This window comes from Excalfactoria chinensis, chromosome 10 (genome assembly GCF_039878825.1).
Source record: "Excalfactoria chinensis isolate bCotChi1 chromosome 10, bCotChi1.hap2, whole genome shotgun sequence".
In the NCBI taxonomy this organism is placed as follows: domain Eukaryota; kingdom Metazoa; phylum Chordata; class Aves; order Galliformes; family Phasianidae; genus Excalfactoria; species Excalfactoria chinensis.
In genome coordinates, this window is record NC_092834.1 from 6,237,454 (window position 1) to 6,260,703 (window position 23,250).

General features: G+C 42.8%; 1 protein-coding gene across 1 annotated transcript in view; it reads left to right on the forward strand.

The window, feature by feature from the left end:
• The window catches only part of AGBL1 (AGBL carboxypeptidase 1), a 252,491-nt gene that overhangs the window by 18,996 nt on the left and 210,245 nt on the right, over positions 1–23,250 (forward strand). Inside the window, exons 5-6 of the mRNA XM_072345926.1 lie at positions 1,413–1,506; positions 18,499–18,536. Coding sequence (XP_072202027.1) covers positions 1,413–1,506; positions 18,499–18,536 — 132 coding nt within the window. The remainder of the gene's footprint in view (positions 1–1,412; positions 1,507–18,498; positions 18,537–23,250) is intronic.

Below are 23,250 nucleotides of genomic sequence, written 5' to 3' on the forward strand. Positions count from 1 at the left end.
GAAGCAACAGAGGCAAGAGGCAGAGAGAAATCATTTCTTCCAGGTCCTTCAAGAAGTACATATTAGAGCTGGGAACTTAATACCTGGTCTCCTGTCTTAGTGTTCCTCCCCTTGTCTTGCTTGGTTATGCCCTCATCTTAAGCAACTCAAGCAGTGGGATTTCCAGTATTACCTCCAAGTATTACCTCCAAGATTCATACAGGTTTTCCCTGCTGTGAAGCACTGAGTTTGTCACCACAGGTTTCCCTTTGCTCACTCTAACCATTTCTTCTCCCTCCCTCCTTTTCTCACCCAGCAGATAATTCTTGACAGCCATCCTGCCTGCAGTCTGCTACACGCATCCTAAGATTTAGCATTCCTGGCTCCCAGCCCTGTAGGTCCCTTCTAGCTGTACAGGAGCTAGTTTCATGCAATGGGCTTTCTCAGGCAAGCAGCCAAACCTCAACATTCAACCCTTCTCCCTGCAATAAGCAGCATTTGAAAGACCAAGTCTGACTGAAAATGCAGCCAAAGACAGAAGCTGAAACGTGCCTTTATTTGAGTTTCACAGCTGTGTAGTGACCCTGTGTTGCCTTCCACCCAGAATGATAATCTACACCAATCACTGCACTGCTTCAGTGCACCTGCATCCCATTTCAGCTGCAGATGTTACAGAGGTTGCAGGATGCACACTGCAGCCTGACCTCCTTTTGTTTCATGTCAAGCTCCTCACCCTACCTCAGAATCCACCCTATACTCTTTTGTTAGGACAGTTCTGTTACTCTTCAGGTACCTCCAGCCCAGCTATGCTTCCATCTTGTCTGAGTAATATTGACTCTGTCACCCTCGTGTCCCACTAAACAACTAGAGTCTTCATTGGGTGTTTTTAGAATGGGATTGCCAGAACTGTCTATAAATGTTCCCAGTGTGTGCTATCAAGTGAAGGATTAAAGGTAGCTGAAATCAAGATGTATTTAGAAGCACCCCTCCCAAAAATATACTTCCAAACTGCTGAGTAAAAGCACGAGTAGAAGTGAACTTGACCCTCCATCATGCCTCGAAGAAATAAACTCATGCAGCTGCCTCTGTCAAATGTAGGAAGAATTTGAGCTCTGTCATTTTCCTGTCCGTATTTGATTATGCTTTGTTCTCTACTGAGTACGATGTTCACAGGAAAGAAGCTTTGGGAAACTTGGGGAAGAAGTGCAGGATTTGAGAACTGGTTTTGATGTGACTGTGTAAAGATGTGTCCGCTGCCAGCTCTGTGCTGCAGTTCCTCTGTTTGTAAAATGATCTGCTTAGGACAACTGGGAGCCCATAGAAGTTTGCTTATGGCCCTAGGGGCAGCAAGTCTCTTCCCTGCACCAGCTCTAAACACATCATTGCAGGTTGCCTGCTTCAGACCTGACTGCTTTTCTCTTTTATTGGTTTAGTTGCTGCAGGAACCACGCTTGGCATCAATGGAGCCATGGAGCTGCTTTTCAAAGTCATCACCCCCTACAGCAAGCAGCAGGTCAGGACCGTCAGGTAGGCACTAGCCCAAAGGGAACTCATCTTTCCACACCAGCAAGAAATAAAATTTTGGTTCCACTTGAAAAGGCAAAGAAATCAGAAATCGATGCACAATTTCCATTCGCTTTAAATCTGCAGATTTATTTTTCTTTTTAGAGGCAAAAATAGTTCCCCGAAGGACACGCTTATGCTGTGATTCATCACATGATTCATGCTGGTGGCTGTTCACTTGTAGCGATGGCAGTTTGATTACAAGGCATCATCCTTCAGTTTCCAGTCAGCACTGGATTTTGAGAAGTGCATCCAAGCAGCAGACAGGCTGCTCCTGCCCATCCTTTAGCAAGAGCCTCCTGTCACCACTGGCCTGAGGCAGGTTCAGTGGGACTGTGGCATTTCTGTCTCTTTTTTTTTTCTTCCTCCTGCAAAGAGTTGTGACCAAATCAATTCAGTGTTTTTGAAGAATAACTGTTCTAGCCAGTGTTAACCCAGGTCTGTTTTTAAGCCCATTCTAAATATTTCAAATAGTACATTTGCTGAGGAGGAATCAATTCTGTACTTCTGTTTGAATATAGAATATTATTCCTCAGGCTTTTCATTCTGGCAGAGCTTCAAATGCATTTCAAGGAAAACCTTTCAGCACTGAAGATGAGCATCCACTGAAGGATATAACATGGTTTGCTCATCGCAAGCAGAAGGCAGAACTTACTGCTGTGACCTCTCTCTGCACATTTGCTTAAATAACACAGAACCTGCTGGTTCTCTTCCTTAGATGTGCTCTGCTTTTTAGAGCACGTTGTCCCTATTTGTTCATGAGCACCTTAGCAATGTTCAGTCAAGCCTGGCTTCTCTAAAGACTCGCTATGGGTGCAGTTTGTGGATGGTGGTTACGGAAGGAGCTCTAGGTTGAGCGTGATGTGTAGGTGAGAGGTGGAAGGACAAATGTGGCACAATAATTTGATTGTTTTATGCATAGCTGTAACAGGAGTGTGGGCCAGCCTCCCTGGATGGGGGCACCAATAGATCGTGTCCTCCCAGATGTTCTTGTGAAAGGTTAATACTAGTTTTCCCAGTATGGCCAGTTACACAATACACTGCAAAGAAAGGAACTTGAATTATTTTTCAATAGCTCCAATTAACTTGCAGTCAATGTGTAGTACTTTTGTTTGCTAATGCAGTTTTTCCATTTCTTCTGCCTATGTATCTGGGGTTATAAAAATTTGAGTACTTTGTCTTACTGAATGAGATACCAAATAGGCCCAGCAGATGCACAGCTTCCCACAGCTGCCTTGTTAAGTGAAGCCAACTCACTTTTGTCTATGTTTTTGGCTTTCTGCTGTAGTGCTGAGTAACTGCTTCACAGTGTCAGTTCTCTTAGCCAGTGCACCTGTAATTCCTCTGCACCATCACTCCAAAAATATTATATGATCCAGCGTGTTTCCAGCATGGGGATTTGCTTATCACTCCATGAATGTTATTGCTGTGGTGCTATTCGTAGGGTATCTTAGTGGCCTCTTGGTACAACTTAAAGCCTCAGGAAGCATGGAGAACTGTTTTATGACAGTAGGGCCCAGGCTAAGTTAGTTCCAGAGTTGGACTTGACTTCTGAGGCAACCAAAAGCGGTTGAATCTGTTATCTTACCTGAGGAAATTGCACCTAACTCCCTGATTTCCTTGTGTTTTCCTGAGGCACTGGCTGCTATTAGACTCACGTCAGTACTACTTGTCTGACTGTCTCACAGATCAAGATCTGGGTGTATTGGGACTTGGGCCTCTGTCATTTCTCTAGTTCTTTGTTATTCAACAGGACTTGTTGTGTGAGAGCACAAGAATTTTGTGCAAAGCTTCTATTTGTGGCTTCCTCTGAAGGAAGTGTTTTTCCCTAGCCCAGCTTTTTGCTGAGATCCATTCTAGAGCACGGACTCCAGACAACTTACTTTGGATTTTGCTTCCTCTCTCAACTCCTGTACAAAAATGCTTCTAATCAGAGTTCTTAGATCTTTTTTTGAGGAGGGAGTGTAGAGGAGAGAAGCAGAAAACAGTCTTGAAACTTCCTTAATAAAGCACCACTTTTGCTGTAAAGCTAGTGTTTATTTATCATTGGATGAAAAGGTCTTGGTGTCTACCTTACTTGCTAGTTAGTTTCCTAAGTTCCTCTCTCTCCTAAAATATTTGGGCTCTTTGTTCGGTGTATTTCCATGAGTGTGAGGATGGAAGATAAGTCGACCAACCTGATCTAGTACTTGATATGGTGGCTGATAATGCTGCCTGTGGCAAGGGGTTGGAACTGGAAGATCCTTGACGTCCCATCCAACCCAAGCCATTTTGTCACTCTATGAATCAGCTGGCCCACCTAGAGCTGTAACTTGCTTGTTTTGTTTAATAAAATGGAGCAGCTGAGAAGAACATCAGAAGAAGCGTGAAAGCCTGTTCTGTTTTAAAAAGCAATTGCAACCTATTTAAAGGCTCTAGTTTCTGATTCATTAGTAGGGGTTGTGTTTGTTTGCAGTCTGTTTGGATGTCGTGTTCTTGAGACTGTTTTCCCCAACAAGCACTATTGCTGGCAAGAATGTAGGTCCTGAGACTGAAAGTCTAGACTGCGAATGGGTTGTAGGTCTTTCCCAGCATTAACAAATACCTGGGATAACTATGGTTTGAAAACAGAAGGAGTTTAAAGTTCATGAGGAAATGGAGGTGTGTGTAAAATATCCTATTTTTTTTTTTTTAAGTAGGTCTAATTAAAGAAAATTGTAGGGTTCCTTTGGAAGGGACTTCATGGATGGGCCTTTTGAGATGCTGAGGGAGTAAAAGGGAGTCACATGCTTTGTCTAGTTCTGCATGTGTTGTTGGTCATCTGACTCGGAGATGGCACAGCTCCTCCCAAAGTCCCTGTGTTGAAATCTAGGGGAAGTTATTTTGGTGTAGTGAGTTGGTCATAAAAGCATATGCTTCTTTTTGGCTGCTGGTATGGAACTTGAAGAGAATTCTAGCTTGTAACCTGCCTACAGAGGGAATCTTGCAATGTCCTCCTTGCAAGCCTCTGATCCTCCCTTTGTATTTGCCCTTGATGCCTTCTCTCCATAACCACATACCCCCATGATTTGCCTTGGGAAGGAACAGCTGGCAACTGTGGGGGCAGAGATAATCCATGTTCTTTGATCAGCTGCCAGGAATGCTGCATTGAAAATGCACTTCTTCTCTTGTGGCTTCACCCGCATTCTCCTGTCCCGGGCAATAGTAAGACCAGTGTCACTTTAAGAATCTACCCTGGAGAGTGCGCTATCAGAGCTATTTATTCAGCCAGCTAAGATGTGGAAACAAGATACATAGTTCTATTTATTTTTCTCAGTGGCAAAGCTCTGGGGTATTTAGAAATAGTCTCCAATGCTCCAATTGACCTTTTCTGGGTGTGTGCCAAGTAGCTCTGATTCCCCTGAGACTGTGACTCATGGACTTTATATGGTCTTAGTTTAGGTATCTGAGGTCTTCAGGTTGCTGGTGCCATAACTGTGGTTCTCTCTAAGACTGCCCATATCTGAAGCAAAACCCGCAGGGTGAAATGTGAAACTTACTGGGGTTTAGAGAACTTCTAACTTAAGTACTGTCAATTTCAAGTGAGATGGAGACTCTAGACTGTCTTGTCTGTCTTGCATGGTGTTGTGTTGCAGTGAAAGCTTTCTAGTTCATTTCTGTAAGGATGGTTTTAAATAAAGCCAGATGTTCTGTTTATGTCAATAGCAAAGTGTGTGAGTGGGATGCTCAGATCTTTGCTGTCAGCACCTTCTCTAATGTAACTCCAGTGGTGCCTCACACAGTTCAATGACTCCGGCTCCTTTCAGCTTCCATTATTCCCTATATGTTCCATATCTTCTAATAGCCTTCCACTTTTCCCATGTCTCTTTCACCAGTCTCGCTCATCTTCCCAGTTCACTTGCTCTAGGAGCCATCTGGATGTGTTGTGGGCAGATAGATGTGGCTTAGGCAGATGTCTGCTCTCTGAAGCTGGATCTCTTTTTCTTGGATGTGTCTCCAGGTGGCCAAACATCGGGTATCTTCCTCAGGCTGCTGGCACATCGAGCAAATGGCTTTGAGGGCTGCTTGTGGTCTGTGGTTGTGTGTTGTGCCAGTCTTTTCTTGGGCGCCTTGAGCTGCAGATGGATTATCAGAGTTAGTGAAAGCAAAAAACCAGAACTTGATTCTTTCACACAGGGAATATGCGGGCTTTAGAAAATGGCAAGTGAGCATGAAATTGTAAGGAAGGGAACCACTCAGACATCATCATATTCTGTTGTTCTTGAAAGGTTGATGGGCATTCTCATTCCTAGTGTTTTAATAAAACCAATTTAGATTATGTCTTTGTTCCTCAAAGCTCTTTGTGAGTACGTCTGTTTACCACACTGAACCCACGAGTACATCGATTGAACACAGATTGTAAGGAGAATGAGTACTTACCAGAATTTAAAGAAGGAAAAAAAAAAACTTGCTTTCTGTGAATGTTCACAAATCTTGGCTTTCTTCAGTGGGTTGTTCTTAGTGAAGTTTGACTACTTAATTAACAGCAGAAAGTGAAATAACAAGTCTGGGAATGGTGCCAGATTAATTCAGTAGAAGATGTAACATGAAGAAATTCTGTCTTTGCTCATGTCCAGGGTTGCCTTTTTCTGACACCTAATCACAAATCTAATACGTAGTGTTTGTTGGGTGGTCCCAGCTCCTCAGACACTTGTAGTGGATCTTAGTTTCCACGAAAGGGAGTAATTCCTCTCACATACCCGCCTCAGATGAAATAGTTGTATGGGCTCCTTGTATGCTGAAGGGAAATAGAAGTGGGATTGTCTTTACCTTTATTGGATGTTTGCCTCTGGAAGTCTGAGGGGGCTGTTTATTTCCCTGCTGCCTGGAGGATAATATGGAAATGGCATGATGGGAATTCAAAGTTAATTCTGGTGGATGGATGCTGACTTAGAAAATGCAGTCCTCTCCAGTCAGGACTCAAAACCCAGGAGGAGATGAGAGCAACACCTCCTGTGTGTTTTCTTTGGTGGTGCTTGTTGAGGGATGTCTTGAGTTGGCGAGTGACTCATGAATCTGAAAAGCTCAGAAGTCAGGAAGAGATTCCTATTGTCATCATATTGTCATCACATACTTCTGTCAGAATGGGACCAGACAGATTTTTTTCACAGCACTCTTGAAAGTGGAATTCATTCAAGAAAAGAAGAATGTTAAGGTGGTCCTAAGAGTGCATCTAAACCCAAAAGTCCATAATCAGGATGACCTGATTATGATTAAGATCCAGTAAATATTGCAGCTTTAGGTTGAGGGCTGGGGTGTACAGTGCTTTGTGTGCTTTGGATATATATATAGTATTTTTTCTATATAAAATGGGTTGCATGCAACTGAGATTGTTTTCTGCCCTCAGAACTGGTGCTTCTGAAGCAAGATAAAATGCGAGTGTTGAGCCTGTGGTGTTGAAAAGTGACTGAGTTGCCACATCAACAAATGATTGTTAAAATCATCTCCTGTGACCTTAGAAAGAGGAGAAGGGGTTGGAATGGCAGTTGGCCATCTCCCTTAGAGGGCATAGCAGAAATGACCTGAATACTAGAATTATCTCTTTTGTTAAGAAGAATAGATAATGGAGAGACACATGAAAGAGATGCAATTACGAACGCATCCCAGGCTCCATGCAGGACAAGTAGTTTCCTCAGCCCTAATCCTGAATAATCCCTTCCTGGTTGACCACAGTGTACATTTGCTGCAACTGCATCTCCTGAATTGTCCTAAGGTTTCAGCTGCCCTCTCCTTGAACAGGAGAACATGTTACATGGCTGTTGTCAGACAGTATTTTGAGGATGAGTGAGGAAATCCAACACACCAACATGGTGATCAGGTCACCAAGGAACTAATACAGTAGCTGCTGTGATTGGTTCTTTTTGAGGAGTTGTCCACATAAAGCTTTATGCCTTTGTTTATTTGGCAGCAGTTCCTGATAGGAGATCAAAAGCAAATCACCCTTAGTTCCTCTTGTTAGTCTCTGTTTTGCCATTAATCACGTTGAGCAGTTTGGATATTTAGTTGGAAAGTAACACAATTCTATTGGAATGTGGTCAGAATTAATCAATGCTTAGTGCCTGCTGATTCTCAAGTTGCTATTAGGTTCACTTGATCCCTTTAGAAAACTCACAGGAGGGAATTAGATTTCTTTTGAGCTATGTCACAACCGAATGACATGTTTCCCATCTGAGCTTGATTTACATGTGATTTAGCTAGAGATTCTTGCTAAATAGAACTAGTAAATATCATTCTGAATGAGATGATGGCAGCAACAAGGGGGAAAAGCGATTGCCTTTAAAACTTCTGTTTATGTCCAAGTGTCTGTTCAGCCTGACTGCTATTTCAGATAGCGTGGAGCAGAGAGATGCTCATCACAGAGACGATTCAAGCATTAGGGTTTATTTACTTTAATGCAATGAGCCATTGTAATAGAAGAAATGAGCTCTGAGCCAAAGGTGTCCTAGTTTTATGCAGTTTCCTCTCTGTTCTTTTTACGGTCTATGTGGTTTCTCTCCAAGAATGACCTGTTCTAATATTAATAATAAGCTATAAAATCTCATTTCAGACTGATGGTATCTCAGTGCTGCTTTGCCGAGTAAACAGTTGCACTGCAGAATTATACTTCACTGGTGTTGTACTGTTAATATCAGTAGAAGAGAGAAATTGAGAAATAAAGAGATAGAGGCAAGTGAGAAAAGAGATGCTTTCAGATGGGTCTTGAAAATAGATGAAGTCTTGAGTTAAGTGTAAAGAAATAGCAAGGTTGTTGCACGTGGCCAAAGGTGTTACACGTAGAAACCCTGATGCCATCTCTTGGTAGCCTCTGGTATGGCAGGATTAAGCCTAGATAACCTACTTTTGAGCCATTAAGGATGATGAGTGAACACAATACAGAGAAATCCACTCCTTGGCTTGACATGATACCTCACTGACAGGCAGGAACTGGATTATAAATGGACGTACTATGATGTTTCTCTTATATTTCAGTTAGAAGTAACAGAGTTCAAGAAGAAACAATGCTCTCAACTAAAGACTTTGCTTTGTTTTGCCATTGTTTCTTCCCCTTAGGTGAGCTGGTGGATTATATTTGGGAGGATGATATGGGAGCCAGTTCCTGCTGTTCTTAAGTCCTTGTTGTTTTGTGCTCAATGGTTCTTGGCTGACCATTTCTGGTGGCTTTGGGTGTATGTGGATGCTGCAGGCGGTTCCGTGCTTTTCTTGGTGGGAAGGTCTCTCTGCCCTAGCTTTAATGTACCTCATTCTGACAACAACTGTTAAGGCTTGCAGCAAGGCCTCGAGCGTGGGCTATGCAAACTTCTTAGGACACAATATCCAGTCAGGGGTTGTATTCCATGTTGCCATATCTATTTCACTATTGGTCTTTGTAGTATCTAGATTAAAGCTGACACTTGGGTGCCTCAGTGCAGTCACACTGTCTTTTAGATATGCCTCAGATAGAGCTTTTTTCACCTTACTGGGGGAGCCATTGTTAGTCCCATCCAGATGGAGGTAGCACTTGATTTCACATATCAGTTGCATTCCGGAGTGCTGCCCAAAGACAAATAAATTGTCATTGTCACTGAGAACACCTTGTGGCTGAATATGGGAATCCCATAGAAGGATGAGTAAAGAGTGATGTGCATGAGTTGTGCTAGGCATTTTGTAAACAGCACCAATGGAATCATGGAATAAACCAAAATAAAAAATGATTTGTGACTAGAAAGTGACTAGATAAAGCTGAAGACACTTACTTCTGAGTCAGCACATCTGACACCCTGGAAATCCTCTTTCCCTTGCCTTTTGCCTGAGATATTGCCCTCTTGGACTCAGGAGCTTATTACCCCTATAAAAGGGTAGATGGCACCTATAGAAGACCCTCCCAGCAAATGCTTCCAGTCTAAAGGTAGGGAGGAGAAACATGAAAACAACGGAAGAAAGCATCAGTGCAGGCCTTCAGTAGTAAGAACTGAGCACAGTGTTGTCTCAGAGCACATGCTGTCCACACAAGAAAAAACAACCCTAAGAATTTCCTAGGGCTGCTATGGCTTTGGTTTTTTGTGTGTGTGGTTGTTTTTTTTTCCAGCTCCACCAGTGCTGGCAGGTGAGGTGTGAACCAGTCTTTAGAACTATCAGCAGCATTAAAAACACCACAGCGATTAGACCTGCCCTCATCAGAGTGAAATGACACGGTGTCAAAGCTCTTAGCAACAGCCTTTCTGCACTAGGATTCCCTATCCTGATAGCGTTATTGGAGCTGCCCCAGCAGCAGCAGGGCAGCTGGTTTTAGCAATACAGAGAACAGGCAGTTCAACTGACTGCCTTCCAGTGAGCAGGAGGGAGAGAGCTCCAATGCTTTCAGGCTCTTTGGATAGTTTGATAATGCGGATTGTAGAAAACAAAATAGCAAGTTGGAAAACTAGAGTATTTACCAAGTGCAGGTGGAGTAGATTACATTAGGAAAGGAAAGCTCTTTATAATAGCAGTGCTGTTAGCATCACAGGTCTGTCTTGCTAACACTGGCAGGGCTCTTCCTGGTCTCTATCTGCAGGGCAATACTTGGAATGACAGCAATGCCAGTAAAATCTGTAAATAAACCCAGAGCTGAGCAGCTCTGGGATGTGTTCAGAGACAAGGCTTGGAACATGGAGGGGAGAACCTGGAAACCTGACGTGGCTGGTGAGGAAGAACAGGGCTACTGCCTCCAAATAGAGCTGCAGTGCTGGGATTGGGAATGGAAACTCCCCTGAAGCGTGGATCTTTGCAAGGTCATGGCTCTGAGACCGAGCTTTTACTGTCTGCCTGCAGCAACAGCAAGGCTATTATAGGAGATAAAGAGAATTGTCCCATAGCTTTGGCTCATTTACTTTATCTTCTCTCTGTGTTAAATGGATATAGGTTGGTCTTTGTGTGTACTATAGGACATGCGTTGCAATGGCCTGACAGCTCTCGCTATGTACTCAAAAGCTTTCTTTTCCTTTTGATTATTTTTTGTTTGCTTTAAATTGCACTTACACATATGTGATTATTCCAGCCTTGTCTGCCTTCCAGATTCTTCTGTGCGGAAAAACCAATGGCATGTGGAAGAACCGTCCCAATAGCACTTGTATTTTTTTTTATCATGCTTTTTTATTTATCTCTGCTGGTTCATTCCTCTATTTACAGCTGAAGTTCTACCAGCCTTGGCTTTGATATGGTCTGTTTTCATATCCTAAACAGAGCCTGGCTTGATTACATCAGATGAAAGTTTTCCAATGATAAGAGGGAGGGGGGGGGGGAGGGGGGGGAAATTACAAACAGTTAAGCTTCTGTAAATTACTGCTACAAAGAGCCCCTGCAGTAATGCTGGTATGACATTGCTGATGTTACACAGACAAAGTCGTGACCCAGTATTTGCTATATTTTGTCTTGTTAGTGATTCCTGCCCCCAGCTCCCCATCCATAAGTGTTGTGATGAACAAGCACCAGCATGAAGATGTGACTGGTTTGTTTAATAAGGAGTTATGTGCATGAGATGGGGGGAAAATAACACTGAGCATAGCTGGCTACCACCACAGTCAGATGCTTGCAAGCTGCATGATGATTTAGTGGCCATTACTGCACCTGGGGCTAGTGCATACTGCGCTGACAAGTCTCCTTGCTCATAGATGTGGGGATGAGATCTGCGGCTGTGCACCGCCTGCCCCTGGGTGTATGACCTTCTTACACATCATCTCAAAATCTTGATGTGCCCCATGTGTTGGATCTGACTTGGATCAGCCAGCTGGGCAGAGTGCCATGTGGAAAGCAGCATGGGTGAGCTGACAGAATACTGTCCCAGTGACTCTTGATGAAGCCTCTAAACTGTATGTACTACTCTTTTTCAGGAGAGAACCTTTGCCAAAGCTGTTTCCATTGCATTCTTACATAACCCATGACAGGTCTTTGAAGTGCAAATATCTTTGGAGGTGCTGCAGAGAGCCTCATCTCTGACCTGCAGTCTGTAGGGTGCCCATACTGGGGCAAGATGCTCTACTTCTGTCCTACCTGAGCTGCAGAGTTGAGGTGAGGACAAGGGCATCAATAGCAGTGTTGGAGTAGATGTACCCACTGCTGTGAGTGTTGGTGGTGGTGGCTCAGCCTGCTTGCACAGACAGATCCTGCTGAGGATGCTTCCTCATTTACAACAGCTATCCTGCTTACTTTGAAGTTGATCACATGTCCTCAGATAACTCATCTGCTCTTCTGATGACAGCTTTGAGATCTTATGTCCAGAAAGCTGATGCAGTGCAGTGAAAGGCATTCAGTTTCCATAACTTGGCTCCTGTTCCTGCAGAGGTACATCTGTGTGTATTTCACAGCACAGCAGCATCCCCATTCTCCTTCCTGCATTTTGAGCAAGACAGCACACAGAATGGCAGAGGGAGGCAAATAGCCCGACGGGGTTTTTTTTTCTGCTAAACCCTTATTGAAATTCCCAGACAAGTTAATAAGCTTTCCTTCCTGCTCTGCAATTGCAACATCTATTTTCCCTGAAGACTTCATCGTTTCTTTATTTGCCTGTGGCAAATCTACTCAGTGCTGTATGTTTCTAGCAGTGTTCTACATATGTTTTGCAGTCCAGTGTTCCTAAAGCACACAGTGTGCAAAATCAACATTTCTTTTGCATATGAGACAGACTTGAAATGTTTCTTATGGACTGGCTGATGGTATTGAATTAAGAGGTTTGGGTTGGTTAAGGCTGAGTTTTCTGAAGAGGAGTCCGGATCTTTAGAGATCTGGGTGTGCAGAGGTAAAGATGGAGATCTGCTATAAATACTTTTCAGCGTGAGTTTAATTTCTTCTAAGCATTCTAATTCTACTCAGCAAAAAGAATCACATCAGAGAGAATAGCATCCCTGGAAGATGCATCATTTGTTGAAAGGCAGCATGTGCTTTTCCAGGAAAACAAATCAGAACACTGGAATCGAAGTAACCATTGAAAAAGAATGGTGTGACTTGTGTTGTTTTTATTCCCTTTCCTTTGGCACCATCCCAAAAGCACATCTGTGCAAAACATCTGGATCTCCGAACACCACCTGTTGACAATGCGTGGGACATTGCAAACTGTAAGCAGGCTGTGCCTTTAGCATAAGTTTTAATACCCAGCTAACAAGCTGGAACTAAAGCAGAAACAACGATGGGTGTGTTTTTGTCAGTCGCAGACCAGCAGTGCCATGAAAATGCTGCCAGCGTCAGCAGCCCTTTGAATTGTCAAAACTTGTGAAGCTGCTGCTTTTAAAGCTTTAAAGGGAGCAAATTACTGTAGAAGTACTTGTGTGTTTAAGATCTTTATTTCTGGGCTGCAATGGAAATGGCTGTTTGAGGCATCTGTCTCCAGTGAGATCTATGTTCTGGTGGTGTTTATAGTGCACCTATTGCTGCGGTTCCTATGTGTTATTTCTGAATGTCTCTCAGTTGTCAACTATGAAGTTTTCTTTTTGATTGAGTTAGTCTATGACTGAATACTCCATTAGCTAAATACAAGAGTTGGGAGCAAAAAGCAGCCAGGCAATATGTACTCTTAAGTGCTCTTAATTCTTTCAAGAGATGGGGGCAATTGGAGCTTATGGGCTTTAAGCCTGTAAGCTGTAGTACCTTGAGAGTCAAGATTCCCATTGTGCTGGATGCTGTACGAATATATAGCATGGTCCATGCCCCGCACCCTGAGATATAAATAAACATGACAGCAACAAGTGAGTGTTGTGAGAAATAGCCAGATGATGAGCAAAATGAGAGAAGAGGCTGAGGCAATGCGGGCTGCCAGGCAGGGGAGAATCTTTTATGTCTCTAAAGATAGTACATTACATCTTCATTATCCAGGTGTGATTGCCTTTAGGAATTGCATCAGGTCTGAAGAGGTATTTAATGAAGCACCAAGTCATTAGCTTTCATTCAATAATAAGAGGATGTTTCATGTTTAAGCATGTATAAAGATAAAATCTCGCAGGAGAAGGAAGTTGCTGGTTAAATTACTGGGGAGCTGATTTACAAAGCCCTGCTGGTTCAGTTCTTTGCTCAGTCTTTAGCTGCTCAGCTGTTCCCTGTCCATAGTAACAAGGTGGTCCTGAACAGATGGGCACCAGACTCCTCATGCCCTATGAGTCTTCAAGTCACTTCATGTAGTCCACCAGGCGTCTCTTCTGTAACAACATTTTTCATTTCCAGAAGGCTTTTTCCAATGCTGTGTGGAACAGACGTAAGCAATCAATTCAAGAAACAGAGAGTTGTCCATAGCAAAGCTCAGAGCTGCAGCCTGTGAGCCAAGAGCAGGGTGGGGAAGGAGACTTAAGAGATGCTGCCTCCTGGTCTCCCCTGTCTGCAGCACTTCCAGCTGATGTTGTCCCCATAGCCTAGATATGAAGGGGTGACCTTGTAGTGAAAGCTTGCTTCTTGTCTGTGCTGAATAACCCAACTTTGCTGGCTAATCTCATTCTTCTGTGGCTTGGGAAGTGCATTTTTTTTCTTTGTTGTTGTTCCTGGTTCCTAAGCACAGGATCTGGAAGTTGATTGTCTCTCTGTCTGCAAGCTGCACTCCTGCCCTGATATTCAAGCTGCTGGTTTGGAAACACTTCAAAAGACTTCCATGCTTCAGAGTGGCTGTCTGCACTGCTGTTACAGGCAGTTTGTAATGTTTTCTGATTACGGTGAGGCATTTATTATTATGCTTTTTAAGACAGCACAACTTTATTTATATACATCTTTTTTATTGAAATGTATAAACGAGTCTCCTTTGAGATAGCTGCTCTGTCAATCCCGGTGCAGGATTTGAGTAATGTATTACCACAGAACAGAAAATCAGAGGAAGGCATCTGGGCAGGTTCACCAGTTTGTTGTTTTTTGCTTTTTTTTTAATGTTTTTTTTTTTTCCCCCTATTCCTTCTGAAGACAAATGCAGAGTTCTGAACTGGGCATGCTGTCAAATCCTCCGGTCTAGCATATGGCTCATAGAGACATCTTTCTTCTGCTCTTAAAAGATGGGAACAGGAGGGAAAGTTTATTTTACTCTCTTGCTCTCACGCGCTGTTTATCTCCTTTCTCTCTGTCTTCCCATCCCAGATTTACTCATCTCATTATCTCTTCTGATGCCAGTAAAGATGCTGATGGTTTTCCATATGCTGCTAAGAGGTACTGGTATCACAAACACAAGTTGCCTTGGATTGTTGTAAGCCCATTGACTCATCTGTCAGCTTGCTTCTGCTCTCAATGAAAGTCTGTTCTGCCCTCTCTTCTGTCTTCTAATGTTGTTTCCCATAGGGTGTTTTGTGTATTTGAATTTGTTTTGCGCTGAAGATAGATAATATTCTGGGTCTTCTTGCTGACAGCTGACTTAAAGTGTAAATTATAATGCAGGTATTAACTCCAAGCTTAAAAAAATATATATGCAGAGAGAGCTCACAGCTGCCCTATATGATGCTCTTCTTTTCTGACAATATTGTACTTGAGAAGAGTTTGCACAGATACAAAAATACATGGAAGGAAAATAAACTTCACTAAAATACTTCCCAGAGGCACCAGTGGTAGCTTATGAAATCTCTGGGTGGCAAACAGGGTCTTTTCTGGAAGTTTTAGCACTGCATCTTTACTCTGGTGTTGTATTTCTCCTGGAGCAGCGTTGGGTATAAGATCTAGACTACCTGGGCTTCCAGCTTACACTGATGCAGCTGGTCTTTTCTGGCCTGGTTAATTAACTTTGTGTTTGGAGAAACTGTTTATCATTCAGTTCCATTTTATGCATGATTAAAATGAAGGCATATAGAACTACTGTGATTTCTGGGTCAAGTTTTTCAGAGCCTTTCCTCATTGGCAGCTGAGCCTCGTGATCCTATTATAAGCAATTCAGGCTCCCTTTTCAAATTCATTACATTGTTCATCCTGTTTCTGCCAAGAAGATGCTTCAGAGCCTCATTTTCCAGTGCTTAAGACCTTTCCTTTTATTTCCAGTTGAAATTTATTCATGGCCATTTTATATCCATTTGTCCTTGTGCCAGCTTTGTTCTTCAGCTTGAATAGTGCTCTGCCTTATGCAGTGTTTACTCCCCCCCCACCAGTGTGTCTATGGAGAACAAGCAAGTCACCCTTCAGCCATTACTTTGTTAAAGTAACCAAACTGCCATCTTTAGGGCTCCTGAAATTTCTCTGCTGTTGTAATCGTTTTCTTAGCCCTTTTCTGCACTGTTCCTTTCAAGCACTGCACACAGCTGTTTGGGTGAAACCTGAAGTTAAAACCTTCATACTTTCCCTTTGCCATTGGCACTCATATTCTGAGACCTGATCTGTCCTTTTCACAGTTATTTCCCTGTTGGGTCACACTTGTCCTAATCCTCTAATGGGCTCATCTACCCAGGGTGTCTTTCTACTCACTTCCAATTTATGAGCCCTAGCACGTAACAACTCTTATTTAACCCTAAATGCATAGCCTTGCACTTTGACTAGTACATTTCATCCCACCTCTATTGCTTCAGAACTCAAGAACATCCTGAAAGATAATCTGAACTCACAACTGTTGGCAATAGCTCCTGACTTCACACTGTCAGCAGATTTTGTTGGTATACTCTGACTTTTTGTGCTGAGGTTACTAATGAAAGTATAAAATAAGATCAGTCTCAAAATGTATCCTTGAGAACTTCCACGTGTAACCTCCTTACAGCCCAATAATTCCTCTTTCAGTGCATCTCCTGCCACTGCCTCTTCAACTAGTTCCTCTCACCTTGCAGTTCTTGTACTCCTCATCTTCTTCCACTTTGCTAATAATTTCCATTGTGGCACAACATCAGAAGCTTTATTGAAGGATGGAGAAATGAGATCTACTGTGTTTCTCTTGTCTAGAAAAATCAGTTATCCAAGAAAAAAACATCAAGTTAGGCTGGCTTGCTCTACTTTTGGTTGAGTCTGCTTTGTCCCTTAAACCTGTTGAATCCATTTCGTACTTTACAATCATGTATTTAATGACTCTTTCTTTCAACGTGTATTCTAAAACAATGTGTATTATTGAGGTTAGCCTACTGGGTCTGAACCTGCTTGTGAATAACTGTAGAGCATGTTCTGTAGGATGCACAGAACACTGCTTATTACCCGTGCCAAAATGTCTCTGAATTGCGGTGAATTAAGAGATGAAATACACTAGTTTGGTTCCACTTCGTTTTGCTGTAGCGCTGCGTACGACTGAGGACTGAGATTGAGGCAGTCAGCTAGCACGAGCCTAGGCTGCTAACATGGGAAGTGAGGAATCCAGCTAGCTACAGCTACAGGACTGTCGTGTTCCTCAAAAAGCAGGTGGAGGTTGAGAAAATTCATACAGGTGTCTCTTCTGTGTGGATCCAGAAATATTTGCATTCATCCTTCACTCCTTTGCTGTTCAGGTGTGTGATTGATGCATCACCTAACACTCATTTTTTGCAGAGAATACTGTGAAATTAAGTAGGTGATGTTTTCTGTTAAAACATGCGCGTGAGCTTTGAGAGGAGCTCTGTTTAGAGCTGTTTGCTTTGTCCCAAGCTGGATACTTAAGAAAAGGCTGAGTGATCGGTGGATGTAGCACATCTTTCCTGAGCGTGCAGAACGACAGGTAGATGACGGTATTCCTCCCACCAGCTGAATGATTGCTGTTTGGGTGGAAGTAAAACAATGAGAGCATGACTGTACTTCCACAGGAGGGTGGGATTTTAGCTGTTTATTTCTTGGGTCCTTTTGTGTGGCTTTTTTTCCTGTATCTTGGGGTAATTTTTATGGAGTTGTGTGCAGTTGGTGATTGTTGGCTGTTTTTTTTTAGCGCTGGTGTTGAACTCATGTCAGATTCATTATGGAAGCGTGATGTTAGATAAAGACATCGACCCAACGTCAACAAGAACCAGATCTTGAATCTTTCTTAGTCTCAGCCGCTGCTGCAACTCACAACAGGCAGCAGCCTGATGACAAAAAAGAAATAATATTTTTGCTGCAGGATGATAATTGGCTCAGTATGGAAGTTAATGTGATTTTATTTGGGGATTGGTCTCTAAAGAGATTACATTTTAAGGAATCCATGGGCATGAAGGGTTTTGCAGCTGTATTTATTCAATAAGCTGTAGGCACTTGAAACTGTGCAGCAGTGAGCCAGGTTAGTACATAGCTCTTCTTGCTCCAGCAGAACATGACTGGAAAGGGATATCTTCTGAGTGGCTGGTATGATGGGGTTTATACTGTGTGGGGAATGAGGATATCTCAATGCAGATTTCTCCTGCTCCCATTGAGATTGGTGCTATGCTGAGTCAGGCAAGTTGAGTTGCTTACTTGCACATTGAATTGATGTAAAGGTTAACAAAGAATCTCCGCATATCTCTCTTCTACTAACTCTTTAAGATCTATGTAGCAACTGCATCATGTTAACAGGTTTCTTTCAAGCTCTGATCTGAGTGGGGAACCTTTGTCTGCTGCTGCAGTACAAGACATTACTGTAAGAAAATGAAACTTATTTTAGGTTTAAGCTGGTGGGAAGGAGGATGGAAGGGAAGTTTGTTTTGGGAAAGTGAAAGGGGGGAGTGGAATTCATTGCAAAAATGCTGACACATCCCAGCTGGATGCAGAAGGTATCTGCTGATGTAGATGGAAGCACTGATGTCTGGAATGGATGTATGGTGAATCTGATACGAAGAAATGGTTCTAGGGCAGTAGTTTAAAGACTTGCTTCATTACTTTGGGTGTGTGGCTATTTCTTTCCATTTAATGGTCACTACAAATCAGTGTAACGCTAAAGCTAGAGGGCTAATGGTCATTTAGAATAACTGAGTCAGCTGCAGAAACTGGATTCTCTGCTGGTGTAAGACATTGCAGCTCTGTCAAAGTCAATGATAAGCTGTCAGTTTCAACCAGCTGTGAAGCCTGACCCAGAAGATCATGAAGATGAAGGTTAAAAAAATTATCAAAGAAACTGACATTTTTCCATCTTTCTTCTTTCCCCAGGGCAGCCATTGAGGCTCTGGCAGCTTTGCTGAAATCAAGTAAGCTTTTCTTCATATTATGGCTTTTCCTTCTGTGCTGTGCTGCTGGACAGAATGATCCTGTTGAACCTCATTCTCCTTTAGTATCCACTTCACCCTAAATCCCCAAAAGCACTGCTTAATTAAAAGAGCTTAAAAGATTGCTTATACATCTTGCAATGCTTTTCAGCACCTCACGGCTCTGTGGACATGCAGGTCTATGGGAGCTGCTGTAAATCTCAGGAGCAAGTTGCTGAGGAAACAAAATGAGATGCTTATTTTGAATAATTGGGAATAATTTGAATAATTGGGTGATTGTCCTGGTGCTTGGTACAGTGGAAAAAAATAGGGAAAGCTGTCCAGCCAGTAAATAATGCTTATTGCTCTGCTTTGTCATTACTGGGAAATGGCACGAAGAACTCTCTGTCCTGTGGTGCTGTTGTATTGTGAGCTAACCTGGAAACAATAGTGTTATTGGGAAAGGCTTGGGAAACTCCTGCACTGCAAAAGCTGTGGTCTTATTCTCCCTTGTAGTTTCATGCAAACCTAAAAGACAGGGATGCAGCCTATGGATTGCTGGGGCATAGCTATGGCAGGTTGTGCTTGGCATCCGCACCAGCTGGCTGTGGGTGTTGGAAGCATTAACAGGGATTCTCAGTCATGCACTGTTGTGTGACTGTTCCTGAAAGGAACGTGTTACCCTTTCCTGCCTTTTTCCTATCCAAAATCACTTACCTTATATTACTAGAATTTAATAAAGCTTTGATTAAGAAAGATCGCTCCACTATTGCAGACTATCTTCCCTCCAATAAATCACAATGGTGTACTGTCCTTCTCTCTCTCCATCCTTTTCTTCCCCTCCCCATTTCCTTTTTTATAGTATTAGCAATAATACATTTGTGAAAATCTGTAGTCCTGAAAGCAGTGCTTAAATGAAGAAACTGCACTGGGATTGTCTCAGAGTCATACCAGCTCAAGTGATGAAAACTGAAATAATGCCCCAGTATTAACCTTGCTGTATAGATTTAAAGGTCATGTTATTGCAACAAGGATAAGACCTTCTGCTTTGGGCACTACATCTTAATAAGGGGGGGTTGTGGAGCTATGCCACAGCTGCTTGCAATATAGAAAGCAAATTTGCATTTAGAATGGAAAGGAGTGCGCAGAGAAGTCTGGAAAAGTGGAACAAGAGCTGAAAGCTCATCAGGCAGCTGGAGCTTTTCTCCTGTGCTCCTTGTTCTATGACAGACACCAAGAATGGGAAGTGAAATTCTGCTGGCCCAGGATGTTAGAAGTATTAGTTTCCTATTTCAGGCTTGTTGTAGGTGTAGAGACGTGGATGATATGGAGGAGTGAAGAACTAATCACCAAAGGAAGCTGTGAAATGTAGACTCTCAGAGTTCTGAACCCCATGTTGTAAAAGTCAGTGCTGTGTAGGGGGGAAGCCTTTTGTGAGCTGAGGATTTTGTAGAGAATCTGGTTTCAGGTTTGAAGGATATTTGTTCGTAGAATAAATTTCTCTGTTGCTCAGCCAGGTTCTGGAGACATCTGGGCTCTTTCTCTTAGATTTCTTGAGTTTTAAGAAGGACAAAGAGCATGTGCAGTATAATGGTAGGGCACACCGATAGTTTTGGTTGGTTGTTTCTGGTGCTTTCACAGGAAACTCTGAGAATTTGGTTTATTGAGCAAAGCAGTCCATACATTATCCCTTGGGAGGATCACTGTGATGTACGGGCTACGTTTTGCAATGGTCAACTCTACCCAATGACTTGCTTGGGAGAAAGTGTATTTTTCGTATTTGGAGACACCTTTTCTCATTTACCATTTGCAAGTGGCAACACCAGCTGCTGCTTCCAATGGAAAGGGGTTTTAGGAAAACATGTGCTCTGTTTCCTGCTAATGATTTAAGGTGCTGGAGCTGGGATTTGGGAAGCAGTGCCAATACTGTGCAATGAATTAAAGCACCACAGCCTGCAGTTCTCTCTTTTCTGGTGTTTTCGGCAGGTTGTTGCTCAGTGGTCAGAATGCCTTTTAGTTTTAGTCTTGTCCTGAAGCTCGAGAAGGTAGAAGCTCCAGGCTTCTGGTGTAGCTGTGTACAGCTTAACCCCTTTGGGAGGGGTGGGTTAGGAGATGTGAGAAATATCTGTTTTTTCCATAGTCAACATGGCAAGAGAAGAACTGAAATATTTTTCACAGTTGTCAGCACGGCTTTGTTTATCACGGTTAACTTAACCTATGTGTATGAACTTAGTGTTCTTAGAAGGCTAAAAATCAAATCCAATGAATGTTAGAACAAGTGCACACCTATACTTGAGAGTCTCCCTGCAGGGCTGTTGGGTTCTTAAAAGCTTCAGTTCTAAGCGGGCACAATATTGGGGTGAAACTGTTCCTCTTGCTTCTGGCAGCAAACTGCCATGGGAGAAAACCCCGCAGTTTTAAAGGGAGCAGGCAGATGGCAGTGTGTCTCCCTGATGGATTCAGAAATATCCCTCTTCGTCTCCTCAGGCTTCCTTAAGCTCTGCTTAAGACTTAGTCCTGCAGAGCCAATGGCTGCCTGGAAACTCTCTGGCCTCTGTCTCTTCCCTAAAAGAAGCTGATGCAAAATGCCCACTTAACAGGTGCATAACGTGTAAGGAAATGGTTTGGAATAAGAAGCGTTGCTGGAGAGAGGGTGAGGAAAAGGCACTGCAAATTTACCCTTTGTCTGCTACAAAGAAGAAACACTCACATACTCAGCACAAGACTAGAGGGATCTTGATTATCCTGTCCCCCTATACATAAATGGGTATCAGTGACAGTCATGGAGGTGCTGAGTAATGTTGAGGTCAGTTCCAGCCACGTGCCATATCTTTCTATCATTAGAAGCTCAGATTACAGATAGTCAGGTGTGAAACATCTTTCCTCTATCAGCTCTCACTCCTGACTTCTTATCTCTTTCTAAGCAACATGGTACTTTCCCCATCCTCACATGTTGCCCTCCTGGTTGCTGTGTGTCACTTGCTATGCCCACATACAGTCAGGGAGTAGTGAAGCCTTCCTCTGTTGTTTCTTCACCATACCATTTTCTCAGTGGCTGAGCTCGTTATCCCATTACATTAGGCTGGCTATGCTGCTTGTTAAATAGATGTAATGGTGCTGTATAACATGATAGCATCAGGAGTCTCTTCTCTTGGATGCTAGTCAAGTCTTCACTGGTTCTACCTCTGTCCATCCTTCCCTCAATTTCTAGATAACTATTACAGTGTGTGAAGATACAGGTAACCATAGAGAAATAGGGGTACAGCAAAGCACAGCATACTTCCCAGAGTCTCTTCTCCATCCCAGGGCACACCTGCTACTTTTCCTGCCTCCTTTGGCTTTGTCCCACTTATTTCTTTGTGTGAACTCACCCATCCAAAATAAGGAAGACAAACTGTAGTGTTTGAGATGTGGGAGGAAAGGAGATACCTGATGTAGAAGTGTGGACAGGAATGTCCCAGGCTTGCAGTCTGAAGTTGCTGTGATCTCTGCTGGACGTGGCACCTCGAGCCACACGATGGCGATGTGATTATAGGGAACCCTGCTCCCGCAGCCCTTAATCCAATATTTATTTTTTGGCGAGTAATTTGTTTATCAGCAGGTTATTTTAATCTCATTTCGCTTGTATTTGTTATTCCTGACTATCTGTACTTCCCAGAATTAGCAGTTTGCATGCCTTGAAGGAAATTAGCTTGAGCCGATCTCGGAGGCATTTGCTCAGCCGATACTGAAGGGAAGGGTTAGGGAAATGGGCAGAGCCCTTGTTGCAAAGCTTGCCTAGTAAAATTGTAATGAGCAATTTAAAGAGGTTGTGCTGACCTCCTGATCGTACCTCTTTTATCAAGACAATTCCGTGTGCGAACAGCAGTTATTGCGGATGGCCTTTCCCCTCTTTTTCTGTATCTTTACCTTCCTCCTTTTGTCATCTTTATCCTCTTTTCTTCCCTTATTCCCCCCAGGCTTTCATCTCTCACTTCCTGCTCTTTCTGCCTCATCTTCTGTCAACTAACCTTTATTTAACCTTTCACCCACTTTTATTTTTTTCCCCATCAAAGCATAAGGATTATGTCTTGTGGCTGACAGGATAAAATAATCAGTGTCATTCTCTTTCCTTTATGCTGGCATCAAGTAGGGGCAAGTAACTGTGAGGAACAGAAAGCAGTGTTCTAGCACACGTTACAGTTTGAATGGCCCGCACCCTCTATGCCTGAATTCATAATGCTTTGCAACAGATCTGCTGAATTATAGGTCTTTGGTCTTGTGTCAAAGTAGACCTATGGTTAAACACAGCACAATGTCAGTGATTTGTCTAGTATTTTTGCAAGGTACTTGTGCCTCACAATCATTTTAAGACCTCATTTCCCACCTCTGGATTGAGACTCCGTTATCAGTCTGGCCCCAAACCTATCATCAGAATCTGTGGGATATTGTGATCAGAGTGGAATTTTGCAAATAGCTTCATAATCATCTAAAACAAGTTCTGTATCTCTGCTTTCTTCCTGAGTTTCAGAATGCAAATAGTATTGATTCTGATTTTAAGCTTCTCTTTGAGAAGAGCTTTCTTTATTAGAGGGGAAAAATGATTGAATCTCCTTTTTATTCCCTTCCCAAGAATGACATTCATCTATAGAGATGTCCCAGACAAAGTCACTAAGTTCTTTACAGAAAAAGGTTTGTTCAGCTCCTGCAGCATGGCAGCTTCTTGCTGTTTTGCTCC